The sequence below is a fragment of the Engystomops pustulosus genome, chromosome 2 (genome assembly GCF_040894005.1).
Source record: "Engystomops pustulosus chromosome 2, aEngPut4.maternal, whole genome shotgun sequence".
NCBI lineage: Eukaryota > Metazoa > Chordata > Amphibia > Anura > Leptodactylidae > Engystomops > Engystomops pustulosus.
Window position 1 is genome coordinate 9876612 of NC_092412.1, and position 26051 is coordinate 9902662.

Below are 26051 nucleotides of genomic sequence, written 5' to 3' on the forward strand. Positions count from 1 at the left end.
AACAGAACACAATGGGGCACATTTATTTATCTGACGATAATGCACTCATGCAATTCACTAAGATTGTGCACCCGATATCCTGAATGTGTTGCTTCCCTGCTCAGGTCAGACAGAGTTCACCTTCTTCCTGGTGCTTGTAAGTGCATTGTCTTGCGACACAATTTGAAGGTTAAATCTCACGATCAGTCCGAATCTGACAGCACGCCCCCCAATTTGTGTTGCATTGAAACTTTCTTCTTAAATCTAACGAATGCCATCATTCTTGTTCTCCTCTTGATGATTTCAGAATAATACTGGAGGTACCACACTCCCTAGGAGTATGCAAGATCAATTAGCTCAATTAGTTTTCACAGACACTTCATAGATACATGGGTTCATATGACTTCTGGTACCACACTTGCCCACAATCCTCAACAACTGAGAGACCCTTTTCCCTCGCCTCACTGAAATGGAGCTCAGGCAGTCAGTAGTACTCCACCAGCCTCTTGTTAGATATAAGCACGGCCGTATTGGGATTGTATTGGTCCAGAAACCAATCCAGGTAGCATATCCATTAGATGAAGAACAGGGATGTGTGCTTTGCCATAAGAGAACCTGAGGCTCCCAAGATTTCAACTCTGGACAAAATCTCCTCCAGTCAATAAGAAAAACCGTCTTTCACCGTCTTCATGTCCAGAATCTCCTTAACTTCAAAGACATCGGTGGAATCAGCCTCAAAAGATGGATGAGCTACGTGCCGTAGAAGCGATTCAGGATGACAGGCTTCAGAAGGGAGACGTGGAAGGAGTTTGAGATGCGCATGGTGGGAGAAAGACGAACGGGGTTAATGCACTTCAGCACCTCAAATGGACCCAGGAAAGGAGGACCGAGTTTGTAGCTGGGAATCTTCAGCCAGACATATCTGGAGGACAGCCACACTTTATCACCCAAAAAAAAAATCTGGAGGAGACCTGCATTTCTTGTTGGCCAGTAGACACTGCCGAGTTTGCAACTAGATGGACTTGAGGTCTTGCACAGCAGGAAGATGAGATGGCACGGAAAGAGGAAGAGGTAGGGATGGATGTTGTCCATAGACAATAAAGAAGGGAGCAGCACCGGCATACTCAGAGTCCAGGAAATTATAGGAGAATTTCGCCGAAGTAACATGGTGGACCGGTCGTCCTGTTGAGCGGAAACAAAGTGCCGTAGATTCAGCCCAGAGTCTGATTGACTCTCTCCACCTGCCTGTTTGACTGTGGATAATAGGCAGAGGAAAAGTCCAGCTTTACTTAAAGTTGGCTGCACAAGAAACGCCAGAACCTGAAAACAAACTGGACCCTCGGTCCGAGATAATGTTCTTAGGAAGTCCATGATGGCGGACTAGGCATAGGAACGAGGATTTAAGAGAAACGGTCTGTGACCACCCAGATGATGATATTATCGGAAGAAAGTGGAAGATCCGTAATAATCTCCATGGCCACTTGAGTCCACAGGCAGCTGGGTATAGTCAGTAGACCTGCTGGCTTGAGACATAATGACATATTTCGGGCACAGGAGGCTCACAAAGTCTCATACATCCTTGACCAGACCTGCCCACCAGTATAAATGAGAGTGACATATCTCTGCACCCCAGGGTGCCCGGCAACATAAGAACAATTTCACCAAGATAATATCCTCTTCCGATGGAATTTGCCAGGAGGAATTTGCTGAAGATCCACAGGAGCAGTAACAAGCCTGCCAGGAGGAACGATATGTTGAGTAGCCGGTTCGTCCCCAATAACATCAGAGGCACAAGAGAGGGCATCGGCTTTGATATTCTTCTCTGCTGGGTGGAAATGGATCTGGAAGTTGAAGCGAGAGAAGAAGAGAGACCAACAAGCCTGTCGTGGATTGAGGTGTTGAGCGGTTTTTGTGATCCGTATAGATACAGAACGGATGATGAGCTCCTTCCAGAAGATAATGCCAATCTTCAAATGCAAGCTTTATGGCCAGAATCTCCCGATCACCTAAGTTTTATAATAGAAACTGATAGTTAGGGTTCAGCCCTTGGGCCCCTTCTGGATTAGAATGGCTCCAGCTCCCACCGAGGAGGCGTCAACTTCAAGCAGCATTGGTTTCTACATATAAGGCCGTGTGAGTACAGGAGCAGAAGCAGACTTCAGCTTGGAGAAAGCTTCTTCAGCCGCTGGAGGCCACATCTTAGGATTGGCGTCTTTCTTGGTCAGAGCCAAATGGGAGACACAAGGAAGGAAAAATGTGGCATAAACTGCTTGTAGTAATTAGCGAAGCCCAAGAAAGAATGGATGGCACAAAGTCCCACTGAGCGAGGCCAGTGAAGGACCGCAGACAATTTTGTGGGATCCATCTGTAGTCCTTTGTCAGAGATGATATACCCGAGGAATAGAAGACTCTTTTGATGGAATAGGCACTACTCGAGCTTGGCGTATAGGCGATTGGCACTTACATGCTGGAGTACTAGACGTACTTGAGCCTGATGGGACTCGAGGTCTGCAGAGAACACTAGGATATCCACTACATACAATTCTGAATACCATCAGATAGTAGGTGTAATAAGGAAACATTTATCCATCCTAAAATGGCCAATACACTGTCAAAAATTTTAAGTGAAGAAATACTTACCCGGTCCCTTGCACGATCCCCGATCCGGAATGTCCGCCGGAATGCACATCTTCCGCGTCTCATGAAGATCGTGCGCCCGATTTCCTGCATGTGTCGCTTCCCTGATCAGGTCCGCAGGAGTTCACCATCTTCCTCTCGGTGTATGTAAGTGCATGGCTTGCGACACAAATTGAATTGTTAAATCCTGCATGGCCCGCACCCCGATGTGACACAAATCGCGGCCAAAAGACCCTTAGTAAATAAGCCCCAGCATGTTGCAAAAAAAAGCTCCAAGTCTTAGAACTCAGTTGTCTCCTAGCCAATACAGTAGTAGTGAATCCTGAAAAAATACTTGGTTGAGTACTATTGGCTCTTTCAAATGTGGGCATGACATGTAAATGTTGTAAATATGTTTCCCCCTACAAAAAGTTTTCTTTCCTTTGCAACAGATGAATCTTTTAAAATTAAACAATATATAAACTGCAATATATAAACTGTAGTTTATTTAGTTCAGAGTTCAATCTACAGGATGTACAATCAATTCCTTGGAAGTAAGAATTAGACGTCACTTGTCAGACAATACCAATAAGAATGTAGTCAACATCTCTGCAATATCCAAACACTTCCGCGATATACACAAAAATGACACTGGTTCCCTTTCAATATGTGCTACTGAAAAAGTGTTAAAACCCAATCGAGGAGGAGACCATAAAAGAAAACTTCTCAATCGAGAAACCCTTTGGATTTTACTTTAAAAACTTGAATCCCCCACGGCTTAAAAAAAAAAAAAAGCATGATGTTCTTTGTTTCTATTAATGAGTTGTATACATGTGCATAGTTCTGTGCTATTGATCTGCAACATCATATATTTATTCTAGCAATGTTTAAAATGGTATTTTCAGAGAAACAAAGTTTTAGTACTCAGTTAATATAGTGTTGTTAGCAGACTCACAGAAGTTGATCCACAGGAATACGTAGGAGTGCTATTGGTCATGACTCCCATGTGGTCCTAGAGGCAGGCCTTTTAAAGATCAGCTAGGTGTGATACACACCAAGCCATATTTCTATCGAAACGCGTAGACTAGCAGTGGTCTTGCACATGTTTCCTCATTTTCAGTTTCTGCCTGTATGATGTACGTTTTTTAAATTATATAATAACGCTGGAAGATTTGTATTTTTACCCATTGTGGGAGACGGAGTGCACTTCTATTTGTTTTCCTATTTGCAAGCCTAAAACCCAGGTTCTTCGTTGCAAACCTCTAAGCCAATTAAGCCAAGATTCACAGGTGAGCTGACTCTCCATAGTAGTTGAGGATATCGTCCATTTAGAACATGACACAAGTATATAACAAGTCTCTGAAAATGTTGTTGACGAATTCCTGGAATATGGCTGGTGCATTGCAGAGTCCAAACAGCATGACGAGATATTTGAAGCCTCCATCATGGCTTGAAGGCGGTCTTCCATTCATCGCCTTCACGAATGAGGATGAGATTATACAGCCCACTTAGTAACTTGGTGAAGACCTTGGCTCCATATAAGCAGTCGAAGAGTTCCGTGATCAGAGTTAGCGGGTATCGGTTTCTTCACCATAATTTTGTCAAGACCGCAATTGTCAATGCATGGACGGAGTGAGCCATCCTTCTTGGCCACAAAGAAAAACCCAGCCCCGGCAGGAGAAGAGGACTCGCATATAAACCCCTTCTGCAGATTCTCCTTCACATAGGCTGACATAGCTGCGGTTTCAGGCACAGAATGTGGGTACATCCATTCCAGAGGAGGAGATGTACCCGGCAACAGGTCTATAGGGTAATTGTAGGGACGGTGCAGTGGCAGAGTCTCCACTTGCCTCTCCAAGAAGACATTGACAAAGTCCATATATGCAGCGAAGAGACCCGCCAGAGGCTTGGAGGACACCGGAGAAGACATGGTGGACACAGGATGAAGTGCCATCAGACAGCGTGATGGGCTTTCTGGTCCCCAACAAAGAACTTCACCAGTCTGCCAGTTGAGCACAGGAGCATGACGTTGCAGCCATGAAAGGTCCAGTAGAACAGAGGAGGTTATCTGAGGTAGCACATAGATCAACAGCCTTTCCTTGGGCAACATCCCAACTTGTAGGCACGAGGGCTTGCTGCAGTACAGGACTGGATCACAGAGGAACTGCCCACTGACGGATGAGATGACCAACGGCTTATCAAGTCGGACCACATGAAGATGATTCTGGGAGACCAGGGCAGTATCCACGAAGTTCCCTGCAGAACTGGAATCCAGGAAGGTAAAAGCACAAAACAGGCTTCTTGTTCCAGAGAAAAATAGAACAGGAATATTCAAGCATGGAGAAGCTTTGTTTTCCCAGAAACCCTAGGTGTGTGCTTTTCTTGGAGGCTGTGGACAAATCCCGAGAAAGTCCTCTGGGCTAGCACAGTAGAGAAATAGATTCTCCTGTCGTCTTCTGGAGCGCTCTTGGGATGTCAGACGAGCTGTATCCACCTGCATGGCCTCCTCTGCAGCAGACAATGTGGATGGCTGTGGTGGTCTTTGGAAGACTGGAGCCAGGTGGGGCAGTCGACAGGTCCTGAACTGTACTTGTTCAAGACGCTGCTCTTCCAGATGCTCTGAGAACCAGATGTTGATCCGAGTGGCCAGGGTGATGAGGTCAGTCAGCGAAGAAGGCAGGTCCCATGCCGACAGAGCATCTTTAATACGACAGGCCAAACATTTCTTAAAGCCCCATTGGCACAAGTTCAGCAGGGCAGTTTCAGCAGATGACACCTGGGTTGCTCCCTCAAATATGGTCCCTAGAAGACAGACCAGAATTCAGTGAGAAATACGGTGAGATTAGCTAGGCCTGGGTTGTTCCTGTCCCAGAGTGGGGTAGCCGATGCCAGGGCTTTCCCGGAGAGAAGACTGATCATGAATGCCACCTTCGACCGTTCTGTGATGAATTGTGCAGGCACCAATTCAATGTGCAGTGAACTGTGGGTGATGAATGGAAGGTGGAAGGTGCTGCAGGAACCGGACACTGCTGCTGGGCAGCCAATAGCTGTTGTATAATGGTGATGATCTGGTTGATCTGCTGCCTGCACAGTTGTCTGCTGAGACACGATGGTGGTGAGGACAGCAGGTTAGGGTAGCGGAACCTTGGAGTCTCCATGGCCGGATCCACAGGCACGACTTTCCTCGTGGTGGCGGCGACCAAGGCAAGGTACAGAATCGGCAGGCATTAAAAGAGTCGGGCTCATGCAGGTTAGGACAGGTGGCACAGAATCGAGTGGGGGACGTAGCAGACGGTAAAAGAAAGGCGGCAAGGAATCGAGGTCCGGAATGGTACCAGAGGTCAGAGTTACAATAAACGCTTTCTCTAGGACTATGAGGCACAAAGGACTGGCAGGGGTCACAAGAAGAGGCCGGCAATTTAACAAGTCAGCTATTTAACAGGCCGACCAGCGCCAATCTCACAGAGCTAGCGTGCGCGCCACATAGGAAGCAGCTCCTTTGTCCCTATGTCCCAAGAGACAATTGGATTTTCTCACGTCAAAGATTTTGAACACTGACCTTGTACTCTTTGTGGATGGTTCCAGGAATTGTGATAGTAAATGTTATTAAAGGGATATTCCCACAAAGACAAGTTTCTTAAAGGAAACCTTTTAAGGTAGATCTGGTGGTAGGTGCATTTAATATATATGTAAGGATATCCCTTTTTACAGTTAATCCTTTACTCCCCTCTATCTTTCTAATCTTTAATCAGGGTAATATGCCCCAAGAGGCTACTGGGGCGTGGAGTAACCGGAGATGAGGCTACACGGCGCGGCTACTCCACGCCCCAGTAGCCCCTTTGATCCTCTTACCCACATATCTTCAGGACGCAGCTACGAGGAGCTGCACGCACTCGTCCGCGAAGCTGGAGTTCTGCGCATGCGCAGTCACTGCGGAGCCGAGATTGCGCAGCCGGCGGTCTGCGTTTTACACAGGTCCTGCAGAGACAAGCGTTGCAAGAAGAAGAGAAGATGCAGCAAGAAGAAGGTGCCATTCTGATCTGTGGACAATGGCCTCTGCTTACCAAGATCTTTACAACCTATTGTGACAAGGGTGACTTATGGTTATACCCACCAGTTTATAACATCCAGGCGCTCCAGTATTTGGTGGAGTGGCCTCTGTGCCACAGACTGTGAAGGTGCCACCCCAGCACAGCCCAAGAGAAAAAGACCAACTCAGCCTCTCTGCTGCCTGAGATGAATTATAGAAAGACGCCCCCCCCCCCCCCCCCCCACGGGGAGATGAGATTTTTTGTAAAAATTTTCTGCTGAAAAAGCCATACTCTGGAGCTGCAGCAGGGCAAGTATATAACTTTATTACTTTTAAAGGGACCATACTGGACATGTCATTACTGAGGGGAGACCACTGCTGGACATGTTATTAGTGAGGGGGAGGCCGCTGCTGGACATGTTATTAGTTTGGGGGAGGCCGCTGCTGGACATGTTATTAATGAAGGGAGGCCATTGCTGGACATGTTATCAGTGAGAGGAGGCCGCTGCTGGGACATGTTATTAGTGAGGGGAGGCCACTGCTGGACATGTTATTAGTGAGGGGAGGCCGATGCTGGACATGTTATTAGTGAGGGGAGACCGCTGCTGGACATGTTATTATTGAGGGGAGGCCGCTGCTGGACATGTTATTATTGAGGGGAAGCTGCTGCTCAACATATAATTAGTGAGGGGAGGGCGCTGCTGGACATGTTATTAGTGAGGGGAGGCCGCTGCTGGACATGTTATCTGCAGAGAAGGAAAACAGCACCAAGGACAAATTGTCTCTAGGCAGATTACACAACATTTAGATCACACTAACAGTCAAACTGCACTATATGCAGTTTGCCTGCGTATAGCGCAGAGGGCGCCAGATTCAGGATTTCTGACGCACGTTCTGGACAGGGCACCACTTTTTATGATGCCCCTTTAACATGCAACAAAATTCTGTCGGAGTTCATAAATGTCGTTCACGATCCGACAGAGCATCGCCCCCTACAGTGCAGAAATTTGTGGCGCAGACACTTCTTAAATATCTGTACAAGCAGTTTACACTGAAAAGAAAGTGCAAATTCCGACCGAGAACTAGCGCCCGACCCTTAGTAAATGTGGCCCAATAAGTTTTCCCAGTTGTTTTGCGGTAAATTTAGGTGCTTTGGCTTTTACTCGGGTACGGGCCAGCCCAGGTTATGTACAAGATAGGTTCCATAGATTTGTTCTTATGTTGAATTTGTATGTAAGTCGGAACTAGATATTTTATAATTGTAGATCCCCAGTGACAATTGGAGTTTCAAAAGTTTTTGCTGTAATGGAACCAAGGATTATCAATAAAGCTTCATTACAGACACCTTACAGCTGATCATTGCAGTCTGGGACTATAGTAACATCCAGAGACTTCACCACAGGTCACAGTGGGCAGAGGGGCCCGTCTTTAACTAGGGCTCCTCTGTAAGTCGGGGTGTCCTTAAACCCTTAAGGACGCAGGGTATTTTTGCTCATTTCCCGCTCTCCATCTTCAAAAATCCATAACTTTTTCATTTTTACGTGTACAGAGCTGTGTGAGGCTTATTTTGTGCGTAACAAACTTTACTTTCCTGTGATGTTATTTATTATTCCCTGCCGTGTACTGGGAAGCCGGAAAAAAATTCCAAATGTGGAAAAATTGAAAAAAAAAAGTGTGTTTGTCACGTTCTTGTGGGCTCGGTTTTTACGACTTTCACTCTGCGCTCCAAATAACACGTCAGCTTTATTCTTTGGTTCGGTGCGATCGCGGTGATACCAAATTTATAGGTTTTATTGCGTCTTAATACATTTTCAAAAATTAAACGAATGTGTACAAAAAAGAAAAAATTTTTTTTGCCATCTTCTGACGCTAATAACTTTTTCATACTTTGGGCTACAGAGCTGGGGGAGGGGTCATTTTTTGCGAAATGAGCCGACGTTTCCACTGCTACCATTTTTAGGACTGTGCGACATTTTGATAATTTTTTATTACATTTTTTATGTCATGTAAAAAGGTGTAAAAGTCGCGTTTCTGACATTTGGGCGCCATTGCCCGTCTCGGAGGTCACCGCCGCCTGTAACCGTTTTTATATTTTGATAGATCGGGCATTTTGGGACGCGGCGATACCTGATGTGTCTGTGATTTTTACTGTTTATCATATTTTATATCAGTTGTAGGGAGCACCGACCGCGCGTGTTAGCGATGAGTCTTTGCTGCGATATGCAGCCTGTGACACCTCTTCATACACCCTTCATAGTTTTCCAGGATGGGATGAGGAAAGCCACGCCTCTTGTAGCTCCTGGTATGGCAGTTCCCTGGACATGAAGCCTGACCTCCAGGAAGCCTAATGACATGATGCAGCCCATGTATTCCAGGAGGAGCAGACCCCCGGCTGTACACAGCGCTGTACGATGCTTCCCCCTGGTTGGGTCTCCTCAGGGCAGCGCAGGGAACTGGTCTGGAGACTGTAGGGGCAGGAGGGGCCTGGCCCAGTTACGTACGTGTTCAGACTAAGGCGCCTGCAGTCAGTCAAACGCTGAGTAAGAACGTAGCCGCACACTGAGAACATACACATAGACACTTACACAGTGACGTCACACTCAGACCCCGCCCCTCAGGTATGTAACATTCCTGCATTACTTGTCATCTGTGTCCTACACCCCGGCAGCCTCTACCTCAGCATCACTGTCACAGCACACGTGAGCGGGGCGCGACGTCACTGAGGGGCGGGGCCTCCTGCTCACTATCCACTAGTCATGTGACCCTGTGTGATGTCACTGAAAGGGCGGGGCCTCCTGCTCAGCTGAAAGACTTCACAATGTACTTACCATACGTCTATGTGATGTCGCTGGTCACTTGTTACCTGGAGGTCATGTGACCTTTGTGTTATGGGCGGAGCTTATGCAGCATGTATAGGAGGGGCAGTGCTCGGACTACCTATCAGGGGAATCTCCCTTACAAATATGTTTATTAAGCCCCGCCCCTTCTCCTGCCCTGCGCCGATCATGGTGTAACTCTCCACTGTATATCCCCGCCCCCGTGTAGCCCCGCCCTGCATATCCCCCGCCCGCCCCGTGTAACTCCGTCCTGTATATCTCAACCCCCGTGTAGCCACGCCCTGTATATCTTCCGCCCTCCCCCATGTAGCTCCGCCCTGTATATCTCCGCCCCTAGAGGAAATTGCGGTTGGACGCAGCAGCAGCAGTGTATTCCTAGAGAGGTAACGTCTCCCGCAGCTTCCGGTTTATTACAACTTCCGCTTCTCTCATCTCCTCTTATTATTCACTATTTCTCTTACATGTAGAAGCGTCTGTAACCACCACATGTTCTACCTGCACCCGGGATAAGGGAGAGACGTGTATATATATATATCCCTGTATACAGTATAGGTGTGGGGTGTATATATGACTAATGTATGTAGCTGTATATATATATATACACTCACCGGCCACTTTATTAGGTCCACCATGCTAGTAACGGGTTGGACCCCCTTTTGCCTTCAGAACTGCCTCAATCCTTCGTGGCACAGATACAACAAGGTGCTGGAAGCTCCTCAGAGATTTTGCTCCATAGTGACATGATGGCATCACACAGTTGCCGCAGATTTGTCGGCTGCACATCCATGATGCGAATCTCCCGTTCCACCACATCCCAAAGATGCTCTATTGGATTGAGATCTGGTGACTGTGGAGGCCATTTGTGTCCAGTGACCTCATTGTCATGTTCAAGAAACCAGTCTGAGATGATTCCAGCTTTATGACATGGCGCAGGGACATCCATCAGATGTTGGGTACATTGTGGTCATAAAGGGATGGACATGGTCAGCAACAATACTCAGGTAGGCTGTGGCGTTGGTACCAAGGGGCCCAAAGACACCATGACACCACCACCACCAGCCTGAGCCGCTGATACAAGGCAGGATGGATCCATGCTTTCATGTTGTTGACGCCAAATTCTTACCCTACCATCCGAATGCCGCAGCAGAAATCGAGACTCATCAGACCAGGCAACGTTTTTCCAATCTTCTACTGTCCAATTTCGATGAGCTTGTGCAAATTGTAGCCTCAGTTTCCTGTTCTTAGCTGAAAGGAGTGGCACCCGGTGTGGTCTTCTGCTGCTGTAGCCCATCTGCCTCAAAGTTGGACGTACAGTGCGTTCAGAGATGCTCTTCTACCTACCTTGGTTGTAACGGGTGGCGATTTGAGTCACTGTTGCCTTTCTATCAGCTCGAACCAGTCTGCCCATTCTCCTCTGACCTCTGGCATCAACAAGTCATTTCCGCCCACAGAACTGCCGCTCACTGGATGTTTTTTCTTTTTTGGACCATTCTCTGTAAACCCTAGAGATGGTTGTGCGTGAAAACCATGCCACGTTCAAAGGCATCAAATCACCTTTCTTCCCCTTACTGATGCTCGGTTTGAACTGCAGGAGATTGTCTTGACCATGTCTACATGCCTGAATGCACTGAGTTGCCGCCATGTGATTGGCTGATTAGAAATTAAGTGTTAACAAGCAGTTGGACAGGTGTACCTAATAAAGTGGCCGGTGAGTGTATGTCTCTGTATACAGTATAGGTGTGGGGTGTATATATGACTATGTATGTAGCTGTATATATATGTCTCTGTATACAGTATAGGTGTGGGGTGTATATATGACTATGTATGTAGCTGTATATATATATATGTCTCTGTATACAGTATAGGTGTGGGGTGTATATATGACTATGTATGTAGTTGTATATATATGTCTGTATACAGTATAGGTGTGGGGTGTATATATGACTATGTATGTAGCTGTATATATATATATATGTGTCTCTGTATACAGTATAGGTGTGGGAGGTATATATGACTATGTATGTAGCTGTATATATATGTCTCTGTATACAGTATAGGTGTGGGGTGTATATATGACTATGTATGTAGCTGTATATATGTCTCTGTATACAGTATAAGTGTGGGGTGTATATATGACTATGTATGTAGCTGTATATATATATGTCTCTGTATACAGTATAGGTGTGGGTTGTATATATGACTATGTATGTAGCTGTGCCACTTCCTGTGCCACAGGCGCCACACAGGGGGTCCTGCGTGGGGCTGTCAGCAATAGTACCTGCATCTGAATGATGCAAGTACTATTTCTTCTGGTAGCAGAGCAACCAGGGAGGATGTGCCGGAGGCCTTCTTGGTTGACCCTCTGTGGGACCAACACCCACACTGTAAACCACCATTGTTGGGACCCCCTTTGGAGGCAAAGTGGTGGTTGCCCAGGGGCACTTGCCCAGGAGCCCCTTCCATGATCCGGCCCTGATATGGCTATGTATGTAGCTATATACATCTCTGTACAGTGTAGGTAAGGGATGCTTTACCAATACAAACCTCCATGGGATGTGCCAATCGCTATGTGTACGGTGGCGGTGTGCTGGCACAGGATGCAAATACTCCCCTCCTCTCTCGCCTAGGAATCCACTGTGGATCAATCCATGACTTCCTCACTTTCTCTCCCTCTCAGATGGACAATGTGGGGGGTGGCAGGTCTAAAGTTCCTCGGCCAACTCCTGTCTACAAGCGCAGAACTGCTTGAGATATGAGAAAGACATGCTGTACCCACTACTGCCAGCTTCCACTATACACAATTACGCCATGCTTTCACGGCCCAATTTGGTTCCTCCCGTCTGACAATTGATTTCTCAAAACTGGAAACTCTGATGAGCACCCCGGATCTCCATAGACCACTCACTCAGGTTTATGCTCTTTTGCAAGAACAAAGGACTAGACCTTTTAATAAAGCTCTTGAGAGGCGACGTTCCTGACCTGTTGGATGATGACTGGCGGTAGGTTGAACTTTCCTACTTCTACTTCTACTTCTGTGGTGAGTGCAAGGGACTTCCTAATCCAGTCTAAATTTCTACAACAAACTGTTTTGCATGAGGGGTAATTCCCAACCATTTGTGTTTCCGCTGTCACACTGCCATTGGATCCTTCTTACATTGGGGGTCATTTACTAAGGGCTTGATTCGCGTGTTACCCGAATATTTCCGATTTGCGCTGATTTTCCCTGTATTGCCACGGTATTTTGGCACATCGGCGCTGGCATGCATGCGACGGAAATCGGGGGACGTGGCCGAACGAAAACCCTACGGATTCGGAAAAACCGCCGCATTTAAAAAAAAAAAAGTGTTGCGAGACTTGCACTTACCTTCACCAGGAATAGGCCGGTGAACTTGAGTGCATTTGGGCGGGCCTCAGCGGACTTCAGCGCAGCAGCGCCACCTGGTGGTCGTCGGAGGAACTACCTTAGTGAATTCTGGCCAGACCCGAATCCACCGCAGAGAACGCGCTGCTGGATCGCGAATGGACCGGGTAAGTAAATCCCTATTGTGTCTGGACCTGCCTAAGATTAATACATTTTGGTCTGAAATCCTGGAGTTTCTAAATTGACATTTTGAGATCCCGCACTTACGGTATGTCTCCTTGGTGTTATGAATGAAGTAATTAATGGCCACTACGATAAAATCTTCTTTAGGTTACCCTATATTATGCCCGGAAAGTGGTCATGATGTCGTGGAAGAATTAGGACCCTCCCCCTCCCCAGTAAAACACTGGATACTTCTTATTAATAGTGTCATTCCTCACTAACACTCGCTACATGTCAACAGAAAATGCCCCCAGAAATTTGAACTCCTCTGGTCCAGATGGTGTGTGAATCCCCATGCCGCTTTATAAGTCCCCTGGTTTCCATTTGTCTCTACAACTAAGGAGTTTGGGTATGGTATGAGTGTGTGATTGTCTGATTGTTTAGTTATTTTGCGTTACAACAAGTGGGCTGTCTACAATGCTCTGTTTCTTTTTTGATGTATAATCTGTATACCATGTGTATCCATGCTGATAATGGCTGGCTGTCGCAAATATAATTACGCTTGATAATTCTGTACGGTGGAGAAGAATACACTGTGTCAGGCTTGCGGGTTGTGGATCCACTGGACCACTGCAGACGATGACTCAGCCACTACCTGGGACCGGAGTCTAAGTGGTACCCGGTTTTCACCAGAGCCCGCCGCAAAGCGGGTTAGACAAGCTGCGGCGTGGTACCACCAGGTCGTTCCTCAGGCGTGACTTGTCTGCAGTGGCGGCCAAGGTAGAGGTACAAGAACGGCAAACAATCTCGTGGTCAAAGTCCAGGCTCAGGATCAAGGCAGGCGGCAGAGATGCAACGTCAGGGTACAATCCGAGGTCAGCAACAGGAGGTCCAAGCAGGGGGTACGGGAACACGGAACAGCAGCACGGAGGAACACAGGTATACGGAAACACAGAGGAGCTCAGGAAACACAGGAACACGGAGGGACACAGGAACGCAGGAGACTCAGGAACGCAGGAGACTCAGGAACGCAGACTAATCGCAGTAAAGCTTTCTCTCAGGCTGTGAGGCACAAAGATCCGGCAGGGCTTGCAGGAAGAGGCAGGCTTACATAGATTTGGCAATATGGCCAGCGCCAATTAATGGCGCGCTGGCCCTTTAAATCTTGAGAAGGAGCCGCGCGCGCGCCCTAGCAGTCGGGGACGCGCGCGGACCGCGGAAGGAAGCAAGCCGGGAGCCGGGCCAGGTGAGACGCGCTGGCGGCGCGCTGGCGGGGGCTGGGCAGCACGGGTGAGCCCGCGACCCGCGATATGGGTCGCGGGACCACCCGTGACAGTACCCCCCCCCCCTTCGGCCTCCCCCTCCTTCTGGGCTGGAGAAATTTCTGCAGGAGATCACGATCCAATATATTGTCCTCAGGCTCCCACGACCTCTCTTCTGGCCCAAATCCCGTCCAGTCAACCAAGAAGAACCGCTTCCCCCTTACCATCTTCATGTCCAGGATCTCCTTTACCTCGTAGGTGTTGGTAGAGTCCGCCACTGGAGTGGGGGGAGGAACGTGTCGGGAGAAGCGATTCAGAATGACAGGTTTCAGCAGAGATACGTGGAAAGAATTTGGGATGCGCATAGTAGGAGGAAGGCGGAGTTTATACGCCACTGGATTAATGCGCTGTAACACTTCGAACGGTCCCAAAAAACGTGGACCCAGCTTGTAACTGGGAATCTTCAAACGGACATACTTGGATGACAGCCACACCTTGTCACCTGGAGAGAATATGGGAGGAGGCCTGCGTTTCTTGTCCGCTTGAGTTTTTGAACGGGCGGATGCCCGAAGTAAAGACTGACGAGTCTGTTCCCAGATAGTTTTGAGGTCTTCTACCAACTCTTCCACAGCAGGAACGTCAGCAGACACGGAGAGAGGAAGAGGTGGTCGTGGATGTCTCCCATAGACAATGAAGAAAGGAGTGGCACCGGCAGACTCAGAGTTCAGGGAGTTGAAGGAGAACTCAGCCCATGGGAGCAGAGTGGACCAGTCATCCTGTCTGGCAGAGACAAAATGACGGAGATAACAACCTAAGGTCTGATTAACCCTCTCGACTTGTCCATTCGACTGAGGGTGATACGCTGAGGAAAAGTCCAATTTCACCTGGAGTTGACTGCACAGAGAACGCCAGAACCGGGAAACAAACTGAACACCACGGTCAGATACTATGTGCCGGGGAAGACCATGAAGCCGGAAGATGTGAGTGAAGAACAGACTGGCAAGGCGAGGAGCAGACGGAAGACCTGGCAGCGGAACAAAATGAGACATTTTGGAGAACCGATCAGTTACCACCCAGATTACAGTATTCCCAGAGGAACAGGGAAGGTCCGTGACAAAGTCCATGGCCACGTGAGACCATGGGCAACTGGGTATCGGCAACGGCATCAGGAGACCGGCAGGTTTGAGGCGTGATGGTTTATTACGAGCACAAGAGATGCAGGAAGCCACAAAATCCCGTACGTCTTGGACCAGACTCGGCCACCAATAGTAACGAGAAATGAGGGCTAAGGAGCGCTGCACCCCAGGATGCCCGGCCACACGAGAACAATGTCCCCAAGTCAAGATCTTCTTCCGAAGAGCAAGTCGGACATACGTCTTGCCAGGAGGGAGCTGCCGAAGGTCTACTGGAGCGGCCACAACCAGCCGTTCCGGAGGGATGATATGCCGAGGAGCCGGTTCTTCCCCAATAACATCAGAGGCACGTGAGAGGGCATCTGCCTTGATGTTCTTCTCAGCTGGACGAAAATGGATCAAAAAATTAAAACGTGAAAAGAAAAGGGACCAGCGGGTTTGTCTTGGATTGAGACGTTGAGCATTCTGGAGGTACAGGAGGTTCTTGTGGTCAGAATATACACTGACCGGGTGACGAGCTCCTTCCAGAAGATAGCGCCACTCTTCCAAGGCGAGTTTAATAGCCAGGAGTTCCCGATCTCCTATGGAGTAGTTCCTCTCAGCCGCAGAGAAGGTTCTGGAAAAGAAGCCACAGGTAAGTGTTCGGCCTTTGGGCCCTTTCTGAGTGAGCACAGCTCCAGCACCCACGGAGGAGGCGTCAACCTCAAGTTGGAAGGGTTTCTCTAAATCTGGTCGCGTCAGAACAGGAGCAGAGGCGAAGGCAGACTTCAGTCTAGAGAATGCTTCCTCCGCAACTGGAGACCAGTGTCTGGGATCAGCACCTTTTTTAGTTAGAGCCACAATGGGAGATACGAGGGAAGAGAAGTGAGGAATGAATTGCCGGTAATAATTAGCGAAACCAAGGAATCTCTGTATGGCACGAAGTCCCACTGGGCGAGGCCACTGAAGTACCGCAGACAACTTGGTTGGATCCATCTGTAGGCCTTTATCGGAGATTATGTATCCTAGAAATGGAAGGCTCTTCTGATGGAATTGGCACTTCTCCAGTTTAGCATAGAGGCGATTGGCTCTTAGGCGCCTAAGAACTTGCCGTACATGCATTGGATGAGACTCCAGATCAGGAGAGAAGACCAAGATGTCATCTAAGTAAACAACGACACAGGTGTATAGCAGGTCTCTGAAAATGTCGTTCACGAATTCCTGAAAAACTGCAGGCGCATTACACAGTCCAAAGGGCATGACCAGGTACTCAAAGTGCCCATCTCGGGTGTTAAAGGCGGTCTTCCATTCATCGCCCTCCCGGATGCGGATAAGATTATAGGCCCCTCTCAGGTCCAATTTAGAGAAGATTTTAGCTCCACGAAGGCGGTCAAAGAGTTCCGTGATTAACGGCAAAGGATACCGGTTCTTTATTGTCACCTTATTGAGCCCCCGATAGTCAATGCAGGGACGAAGAGAACCATCTTTCTTGGCCACAAAGAAGAAGCCGGCACCGGCAGGAGAAGAGGACTTGCGGATGAACCCCTTCTGTAGATTCTCCTTGATGTAGGCCGACATGGCCGCAGTTTCAGGCACGGAGAGCGGGTAAACTCGACCTCGAGGCGGAGAAGTTCCTGGCAGCAGTTCAATAGGGCAATCGTATGGACGATGCGGTGGCAAGGTCTCCGCTTGCTTTTCAGAGAAGACATCAGCATAGTCCAGATAAGCAGCGGGAAGACCCTTCAGAGACTTGAGAGACAAGGAGGAAGGTATAGTAGCAACTGGACGAAGAGCCCTGAGACAACGGGACTGGCATCCAGAACCCCAGCGAAGAACCTCCCCAGTCTGCCAGTTAAGAACAGGTGCATGTCTCTGCAGCCACGGAAGTCCCAATAGGACGGAGGAAGTGGAGCGGGGTAGTACGTGGAAAGACAGTCTCTCCATATGCAGGGCACCAACTTGCAGACACAGGGGTTCCGTGCGGTACCGGACTGGATCAGAGAGGATCTGACCACTGACCGAAGAGATGACCAGAGGCTTGTCGAGGCGGACCACTGGAATGTGATGCTGCGAGACCAGTGCAGCATCCACAAAATTTCCTGCGGACCCAGAGTCCAAGAAGGCAGACACTTGGAACTGGCTGCTCGTACCAACGCTGAGGAACACCGGAATGGTCAAACGTGGAGAAGCTTCACACACACCTAGGGACGCTTCTCCCAAGAACCCTAGGTGGTGGCATTTCCCGAACGTTGGGGACGGACAGGACACATCCTGATGAAATGCTCAGGACTGGCACAATAGAGGCAGAGATCTCCCTGTCGTCTTCTGTTGCGCTCCTGGGAAGAGAGTCTGGTTCTGTCCACCTCCATAGGCTCTTCAACAGACGGTACAACCGGTGACTGGAGCGGCCTCTGGAAGACCGGAGCCAGGGGAGGAAGACGTCTTGGACGAGCTTGAGGCTGCTCGAGGAGAGACTCTTCGGCACGCTCTCTAAATCGCACGTCTATCCGGGTGGCCAGAGAGATTAGACCACTCAGAGTGGACGGCAGATCACGAGCGGCAAGAGCGTCTTTAACATGGGAGGAGAGCCCCTTTTTGAAAGCTGCGGACAGGGCCGCGTCGTTCCAAGAGAGCTCTGAGGCCAGGGTACGGAACTGCACAGCGTACTCTCCAACAGATGAATTGCCCTGATGCAGATTCAACAATGCAGTCTCAGCAGAGGAGGCCCGTGCTGGTTCTTCAAAAACAGACCGGAATTCTGTCAGAAATGCCGGAAGTGTAGCAGTGACTGGGTCGTCTCTGTCCCAAAGCGGAGTAGCCCAGGCCAGGGCTTTCCCAGAGAGGAGACTGAGGATAAATGCCACCTTGGAACGCTCCGTGACGAATTGGGACGGCATGAGCTCTATGTGTAGAGAACACTGGGTGATGAAACCCCTGCATAACTTGGGATCCCCGTCATACTTGCCAGGCATAGAAAGACGTAACCTGGGTTCGGTAGCGGGAAGGACGGCTGGAGTAGCATGGGTTGCAGGAACAGCTTCAGGGACCTGTTGCTGATGCTGAGTAGTTAGCAACTGTTGCAGCATGGCGGTGACTTGCTCCAGCTGCTCACGCTGTGCGGCAATCTGCCGAGATTGATGCATCACAATCGTAGCAAGATCGGGCCGACTGGGAGACGGAACCTCAGCGGGATCCAGGGCCGGATCTTACTGTCAGGCTTGCGGGTTGTGGATCCACTGGACCACTGCAGACGATGACTCAGCCACTACCTGGGACCGGAGTCTAAGTGGTACCCGGTTTTCACCAGAGCCCGTCGCAAAGCGGGTTAGACAAGCTGCGGCGTGGTACCACCAGGTCGTTCCTCAGGCGTGACTTGTCTGCAGTGGCGGCCAAGGTAGAGGTACAAGAACGGCAAACAATCTCGTGGTCAAAGTCCAGGCTCAGGATCAAGGCAGGCGGCAGAGATGCAACGTCAGGGTACAATCCGAGGTCAGCAACAGGAGGTCCAAGCAGGGGGTACGGGAACACGGAACAGCAGCACGGAGGAACACAGGTATACGGAAACACAGAGGAGCTCAGGAAACACAGGAACACGGAGGGACACAGGAACGCAGGAGACACAGGAACGCAGGAGACACAGGAACGCAGGAGACTCAGGAACGCAGGAGACTCAGGAACGCAGACTAATCGCAGTAAAGCTTTCTCTCAGGCTGTGAGGCACAAAGATCCGGCAGGGCTTGCAGGAAGAGGCAGGCTTACATAGATTTGGCAATATGGCCAGCGCCAATTAATGGCGCGCTGGCCCTTTAAATCTTGAGAAGGAGCCGCGCGCGCGCCCTAGCAGTCGGGGACGCGCGCGGACCGCGGAAGGAAGCAAGCCGGGAGCCGGGCCAGGCGAGACGCGCTGGCGGCGCGCTGGCGGGGGCTTGGCAGCACGGGTGAGCCCGCGACCCGCGATATGGGTCGCGGGACCACCCATGACACACTGTAGCCTGCTGTCTTGGTTCTCAATTTCAGTTTATTGTAATTGTGCCAAAAATATGGAACAATGAATATATAAAAACTTTAAAAAAAACAGCATAGGTGAAGGATGTATATATGACTTTGTATTCAGCTGTGTATATGTATATATATGCTGTACAGATCAAAAGTTTGCACACACCTTCTCATTCAGTCTTCTGTATTTTCATGACGATAAAAATTGTAGATTCACACTGAAGGCATCAAAACTATGAATTAACAAATGTGTAACCGTCATTTCAAAAATCTTTTGATATGTTGTAGGGTAGGAAATTTTAAGCCCTTTTGCATTTGGATTAGTTACCAGAATCTTGTTCCATCCTCTTGGATTCTGCAGCCTTCCCCCTGTTGTTAGTGACTCCTTAGATTGCTGTTGCTAGGCACATTCTGTCTTCACTGAGAAGCTATGGAGGGAGAGATACCCTTCTATCTCCACTCTCCCTGCTCTCAGCTGATTACCTCATGTCTCCAGCTCCAGCACTCAGTCATGTGCTGACAGAAGCCTTAATTAATGTAGTAACGACACAACTGCACTTATCTCTCCCTCAGCTTTCCCTATACCTGTATATAAACAAATAATCCACACAGACAGAAGCTACAGAGCGATCACAATCCCCCTCCCTATCACCTCCCACTCCACAGCAGCGAATGGTAGGAGAGACTCTCAAAGTCTTCAAGCTGTCCCCTCATGTGCTGTAGTTTTGCATAGAAAGAGAGAGAGGATTTACATAGATATATATGAGATAGCTAGATATAGTTTCATTGGTCAGTAGGTGCTTGTGATAAGATGACAGGAGGCAGGTCCCGCCCCTCCATCTTCCTAATTGTAGTTTTTTTAAGAGTTAGAAGCCATGGTTGCTATGGGAGAAAAAGGTACTAAATGAGGGCCGAGAGGCAAAATACTTGGAGGAATGATTCCCATGGAGACTTGGAGCAGAATTATGTTTGTGAAACAACTGAAAATAAGACTTATATTCTAGGTCCTTTTGCTTTGATTACTGCACACGCTTGGCTTTCGCTTGATGAGCTTCAAGAGGTAGTCATCTGAAATGATCTTCCAACAGTCTGGAAGGAGTTCCCAGAGACGCTTAGCACTTGTTGGCCCTTTTGCCTTCACTCTGTGGTCCAGGTCACCCCAAACACTATGGATTGGGTTCAGGTCTGGTGTCTGTGGAGGCCGTGTCATCTGGTGTAGCCCCCCCCCCCCCATCACTCTCCTTCTTGGTCAAATAGCTCTTACACAGCCTGCAGGTGCGTTTAGGGTCATTGTCCTGTTAAAAAATGAAGTTGATGGTCCAACTCAGAGGTCACAATCATATTTTTCCAGAAGGGTAATAATACTCCTCTCATAATTTTTGAGGAGTATTTTTAGCCGATGAGTATGATATATGAGTAACACAAATGAATAACTCCGAGGCATATATAGTGTTAATAGACGTCTATTTATACAAGAATCTGTTACAACACTGTTTTACCTGCTTAAATAGCCAATTAAGACAATTCTAGTCATTTTAAGGTTGCTCTCACAGTCGCGTGGACAGTTCTTGGTGCGTTTTTTGCAGGTTTACCATGCGGTTGGGTGGTTTGAATCCTGTATTAACATCTTCACAGCTGGTTAAACTTCCAGAAACTGATTCAAACCAGCCAAACACATGGTAAACATGGAACACGATATATATGTGTTCCCTGCAGTTCTTTTATATAGATCACAGATAAGTGATTTTATGATAACAGCAAATAGGATCACTGTCATGAGTGATCTGTACAAGAAATGTGTTTTTTTTGTGCACCGCGCACCATGTAGGGGGAGTGAGAAACAACTGTAGCTGCTGCAGACCACTGGTAATCAGGAGGGTACCTGATGCAGTAGACTATTTATCGGGTGGGGGTACCAGTATGTTTAGTCGCGCTGCTATTTCATATAGTGTATCGTGGTATTAGTATGGGTACAGAAAAACCATAGGTAGCTAGAAGATATTATACAAACAGCAATTTATTTGACAGTATTCTAGCTCAGAAATTTTCAGTACAGCGGATAAGTTATTAGTGGACGACGCGTTTCGGGGAGGACCTGAAGAAGGGGTAATCCTCCCCGAAACGCGTCGACCACTAATAACTTATCCGCTGTACTGAAAATTTCTGAGCACAATTAGATCGAGTGCGCCAAAAAGCCGGGGCAATTTGGTGCATAGCGGAAATATTCAGGAAAACGCAATGGAATTGCGGTCCATGGACCCTTAGTAAATGTGCCCCGATGTCTCTCTCCCCCTCTACGCTCAGTATGAGCGTTGTATACAGGGCAGCTGTGACCGGGAACTGATGATAGTGGCCCCTGTCACAGTATAGGATCAGGCTGTGCATGTGACAGTCCAATCTCTCCTCTATGTGCGCACAATGTCATAGGCACTGGCAGGGTTCCTTCCACCTGTGGCTGTGTAAGGTCATGTAGCCAGAACATTGCTTTACATGCATCTTGCAGTGGCACGGTATTCCATCCGGTCTGCGTTTAGTTGGAACAGATGTCACATTAACGCCACACCAAGCATCGGGCGCAAAGCTGCAGCTGTGAGCGGACAGTCCTTGGCCCAACAGGAGCAGAGAGGCACGGGGCTTTTTTGAGTAAAACTGCCCGTATACGTGAAGAAGAAGAGTCTCACTTCATACTAGTCAAGTGGAATGGGGAGGGCCTTGGTCTTATCACATTTGCGTTTCAGCTGAAACGCATACGATTGATAATAAGCACCATATGTTTACATACAAAACATGCGTTTCTGCGGAAAGACCTATGTGAACGCACAAAGCCCCTCCCATTTCTGCTTGACTTGTTTCTAAACGCAGTAATTTATTAACGGAATGCATAACGGATACCAAAAATACAGAACATTTTCTAATCACTTTTATTTAGTAACAACAGACTGTATAACAGAATATTGAAGGTGTGAATGTGGCCTATGTAAGCAGCAGCTAGACAAGTCCTGTGTGATAAAGAATTGGAGAACCACAATACCCAGCAGCTCCTTCAGCTAGTTAGGTCTCCTCCTACATACATACCTTAAGCATCCCAGCAGCTTCTCCCAGTTGTAAACAACAGCCGGCTCACCAGGTCGGCCAGAGGGAAGGTGAGGACCATGAAGATGAGGGTGAGCCACAGCATGATTGCGCCCGCTGCCAGGCCATGGCGGGAGCACAGGGCCTGAGGCATAATCTTGCGCAGCACGTTCCTGAGCAGCAGAGAGCACAGCATGAAGTTGGCTGGATCTTGGCCACATACCTGCTCTCCCGTTTGGAGCTGTAGTGCTTCACCACCCGCAGCTCCATGGGGTCCAGAGCCAGGGTGAGCAGCACGACAATGATGAAGCCCTGCAGCCACACAAGGAGCAGTGGCTTTTGCTCCTCCAGCACCCGCATGTTCTGAGCTGGAGCGCTCAGCCTACGCGCAATATAGGGGATAATTGTCAATTACACTTGCCACTTATTTTGGGGAGTGATGGCGCCTGATAATGCATCTGATGCTTGGTGAGGCGTTAATGCGACCTCTGGTCCAACTAAGCACAAGCCGGATGGAAAGTCTCCCTCACACACACAATCACTTCTCCATATTTCACAGTAGGAACCAGGCAGATAGAGTCCATTCCTTCACCTTTTCTGTGTCGCACAAAGACAATTAGTTAGTCTTGTCACTTGACCTACCAGTGCTGCTGTGTAGGACGACCAGGAAATACAAGGGGTTCTTCCTTTTCTCCACCTTTTATAGGCAAGGCTACCACTTTGATTGGGCATTGCTTTCTAACATGTGTCTATGAGGTTGTACCTAGGGAACCTAGCCTCATGGTCTTCCCTGTGCTGCCTGTAGGACTAACAGGAAAAGGGGATAACCACAGTCATAGTGCCTGGATTAATTTTTTTTTCAACTGTATTTTTATTCACAAGAAAACCGTCATTAAACAAGGCTTTTTGTAGTCTCATTATATTCCAGGGGAATAGGAGAGCGCTAGTATTGAGTACCACAGACTCTATGCCCTTCCTAAGAGGAAAGGATGCGTTTGTCCCCTTCAACGATGAAACATAGAAAAGAGCCTGAGAACTGAGCAAGTGGAAGGACGTAGGAAAGAGGGAGCAGGTAGTGGACCTTTTCCTTGTACTGTAGAAGAGGGGAGCAGATACGCCAATGACAATTGGTCTAACACTTGGGCCATAGTGGACCAATATTTGTCCCTGGGAGCCCACACTAAGTCAAATTTGTTGACTCTATTTTGCAAAATTGCCATCAAGTGTTTAATTGTTCTCACTTCCCTTATACCGAGCCTCGATGGCATTTAGTGGCAATGAGGCATCTTGCTGCCGTTAAAATATGAAGCAAGAGTTTACCACTCTGCTTCCGTAATCCCATTTGGGAAGACATAAAGTAAATACGCAGCTGGGTCCATGGGTATTGCTCTACCTAATACGGCTTCCACTGTGCTCTAGAAAGGGACAATTAATGTACAGATCAAAAAAATATGAGGAACATCCGCTCCCCCCACCCCAGCAGATATCTATCTATTAGTTTATCAGGATGGATTCTGATGGTAGATTTACTTTAACCGCCGTTTTTCGTGGTTGACAATTGATTTGGTCGTGGCTCTTAAACCTGAGGTCTGGGACAGAATGGAATTACTAAGCAATGATACAAAACCACAAATTTCACGTCTATGCTGAACTTTGTGCCTTTGGGTCCCCGAACCTGGACCTTAACTATAGTGTTACCTCTTTAAATGCCTTCGGTAAAGCTGAGTATAAATATAGCATATAAATCAATGGTGCTTGCTGGTCAGGACATACCCGAGGGCGATACAAATTTGGATCATTATTCACTGATGACGTAATGGGGAGTAATGATCCTCCTAAAAATGGCAGAGCCCACGCACAATATCAAGTTTTGCCAATATAAATTTAATAAGGTTTGGAACATGTGGATTGAAAACCTGATGACTGCTAATTAGGGCAGAGCGTGTGTTCCTGTCTCTACACATTCTTTTGCTTTTAATCTTAATAATTTTTTCCTCAGGTTCTATAGATACAGGACTCCCTGAGGTTTCTCCTAAAGAATATCCTTTTCCTCAATGATCCACCAGGGATCCGGGAGAAGGACAGAGAGCAGATGGCGGCCAGGATCCTGGAGCTCACCCTGGAGATGATCTCCTTGATAACCGGAGAGGTGAGAGTCTCCCAGGACACGGCTCTTATCTCTAGGAATAACAGCGGGAAATGACTGGAGAGGTGAAGGATTCTTAGGATCTATGTAGTGATCAGTGTCTCCCCATACACAGGATTACACAGTAGTGAAGAAGTCGTCTGGTGAGTGTGTGACCCCCCGTGTGTCAGGAGGATGGACCCAGAGCCCCATCACCCAGCCTCCACCTCATTCACTGATACATGAGCAGAAGATCCTAGAACTTACCTCCAGGATCACTGAGCTGCTGAGCGGAGAGGTGAGCGCTGCCGGGAATGCTGGGACATTGTACAATAACACAAGGGAGGGGTCTGGGTGATGACTGTGTCATTGTGGGTGTCAGGTTCCTATAAGGTGTCAGGACGTCACTGTCTATTTCTCCATGGAGGAGTGGGAGTATATAGAAGGACACAAGGACCAGTACAAGGACATCATGATGGAGGACCACCAGCCCCTCACATCACCAGGTAAGAGGAGACCTTCCTGATTATAGAGGACAGAGCAGGTGTGAGGTCACCTCCTCCATCATCTCATCATCACATATAGAGAAAGTATCAGTCACTGTGTATATTTCCTATAGATGGATCCAGTCAGAGAAATCCACCGGAGAGATGTCCCCGTCCTGAAGATTCCCGAGATATTAGAGAGGAACCGGAGAGATGTCCCCATCCTGGAGATTTCCGAGATATTAAAGAGGAGCCGGAGGAGAACATACCACTGGATCATCAGGTAGATGGAGCTGAGATTCCTGTCCATTTCTCCATGGAGGAGTGGGAGTATTTAGAAGAACACAAGGACCAGTACAAGGACATCATGATGGAGGACCACCAGCCCCTGACATCACCAGGTAAGAGGAGACCTTCCTGATTATAGAGGACAGAGCAGGTGTGAGGTCACCTCCTCCATCATCTCATCATCACATATAGACAATCACATTAATCTGCACTCATCTCTGCAAAACAGATTTACATCATGAATCTTACCTCTTCTTTATCTCATGACCCCAGGCAATTATTTTCAACCTTCAACTTCCTTTCCTGTCCTCCAGCCCCTGCACCCACTTTTCTCATCTGTGCTGAGGACTTTGGCCCGTTCCACATTTGCGAGTGTGATGCGATGAACTTGCAGTTCAGTGCCGATTTGCAGCATTCGGTCCGGAAGATGCAGGCAGCACGCGTTGCGAGTGAGCTCTCTCCATACACCCTTCGCAGCATGAGGACGATATAGTTCATCCTGGGGCGGGAAGGTGTTAATGATTTTAGCCACTTTTAATTTTGTCCCTTCCACTGATATCGCCTCTCCAGCACACGACTATAGAAAATAATACCAGCAATCATGGACTCATGAAACATCTTCAGGATCCTACTGCAGATATGGAAAGATTCGAGTTTCCTGAGGAAATACATACTAGAGAGGCTTTTTTGCACACTGTGTCGCTGTTAGCCATCCATTCAAGTTTG

General features: G+C 48.2%; 1 protein-coding gene across 2 annotated transcripts in view; it reads left to right on the forward strand.

The window, feature by feature from the left end:
• Window positions 1-26051, forward strand: part of LOC140119857 (uncharacterized) — a 63975-nt gene that overhangs the window by 9246 nt on the left and 28678 nt on the right. Inside the window, exons 3-4 of one of the 2 annotated variants that reach the window (XM_072139284.1) lie at window positions 24689-25058; window positions 25172-25438. In XM_072139284.1, coding sequence (XP_071995385.1) covers window positions 24974-25058; window positions 25172-25438 — 352 coding nt within the window. In that variant the 5' untranslated portion in view covers window positions 24689-24973. The remainder of the gene's footprint in view (window positions 1-24688; window positions 25059-25171; window positions 25439-26051) is intronic. The other variant, XM_072139283.1, reaches the window with a different exon arrangement.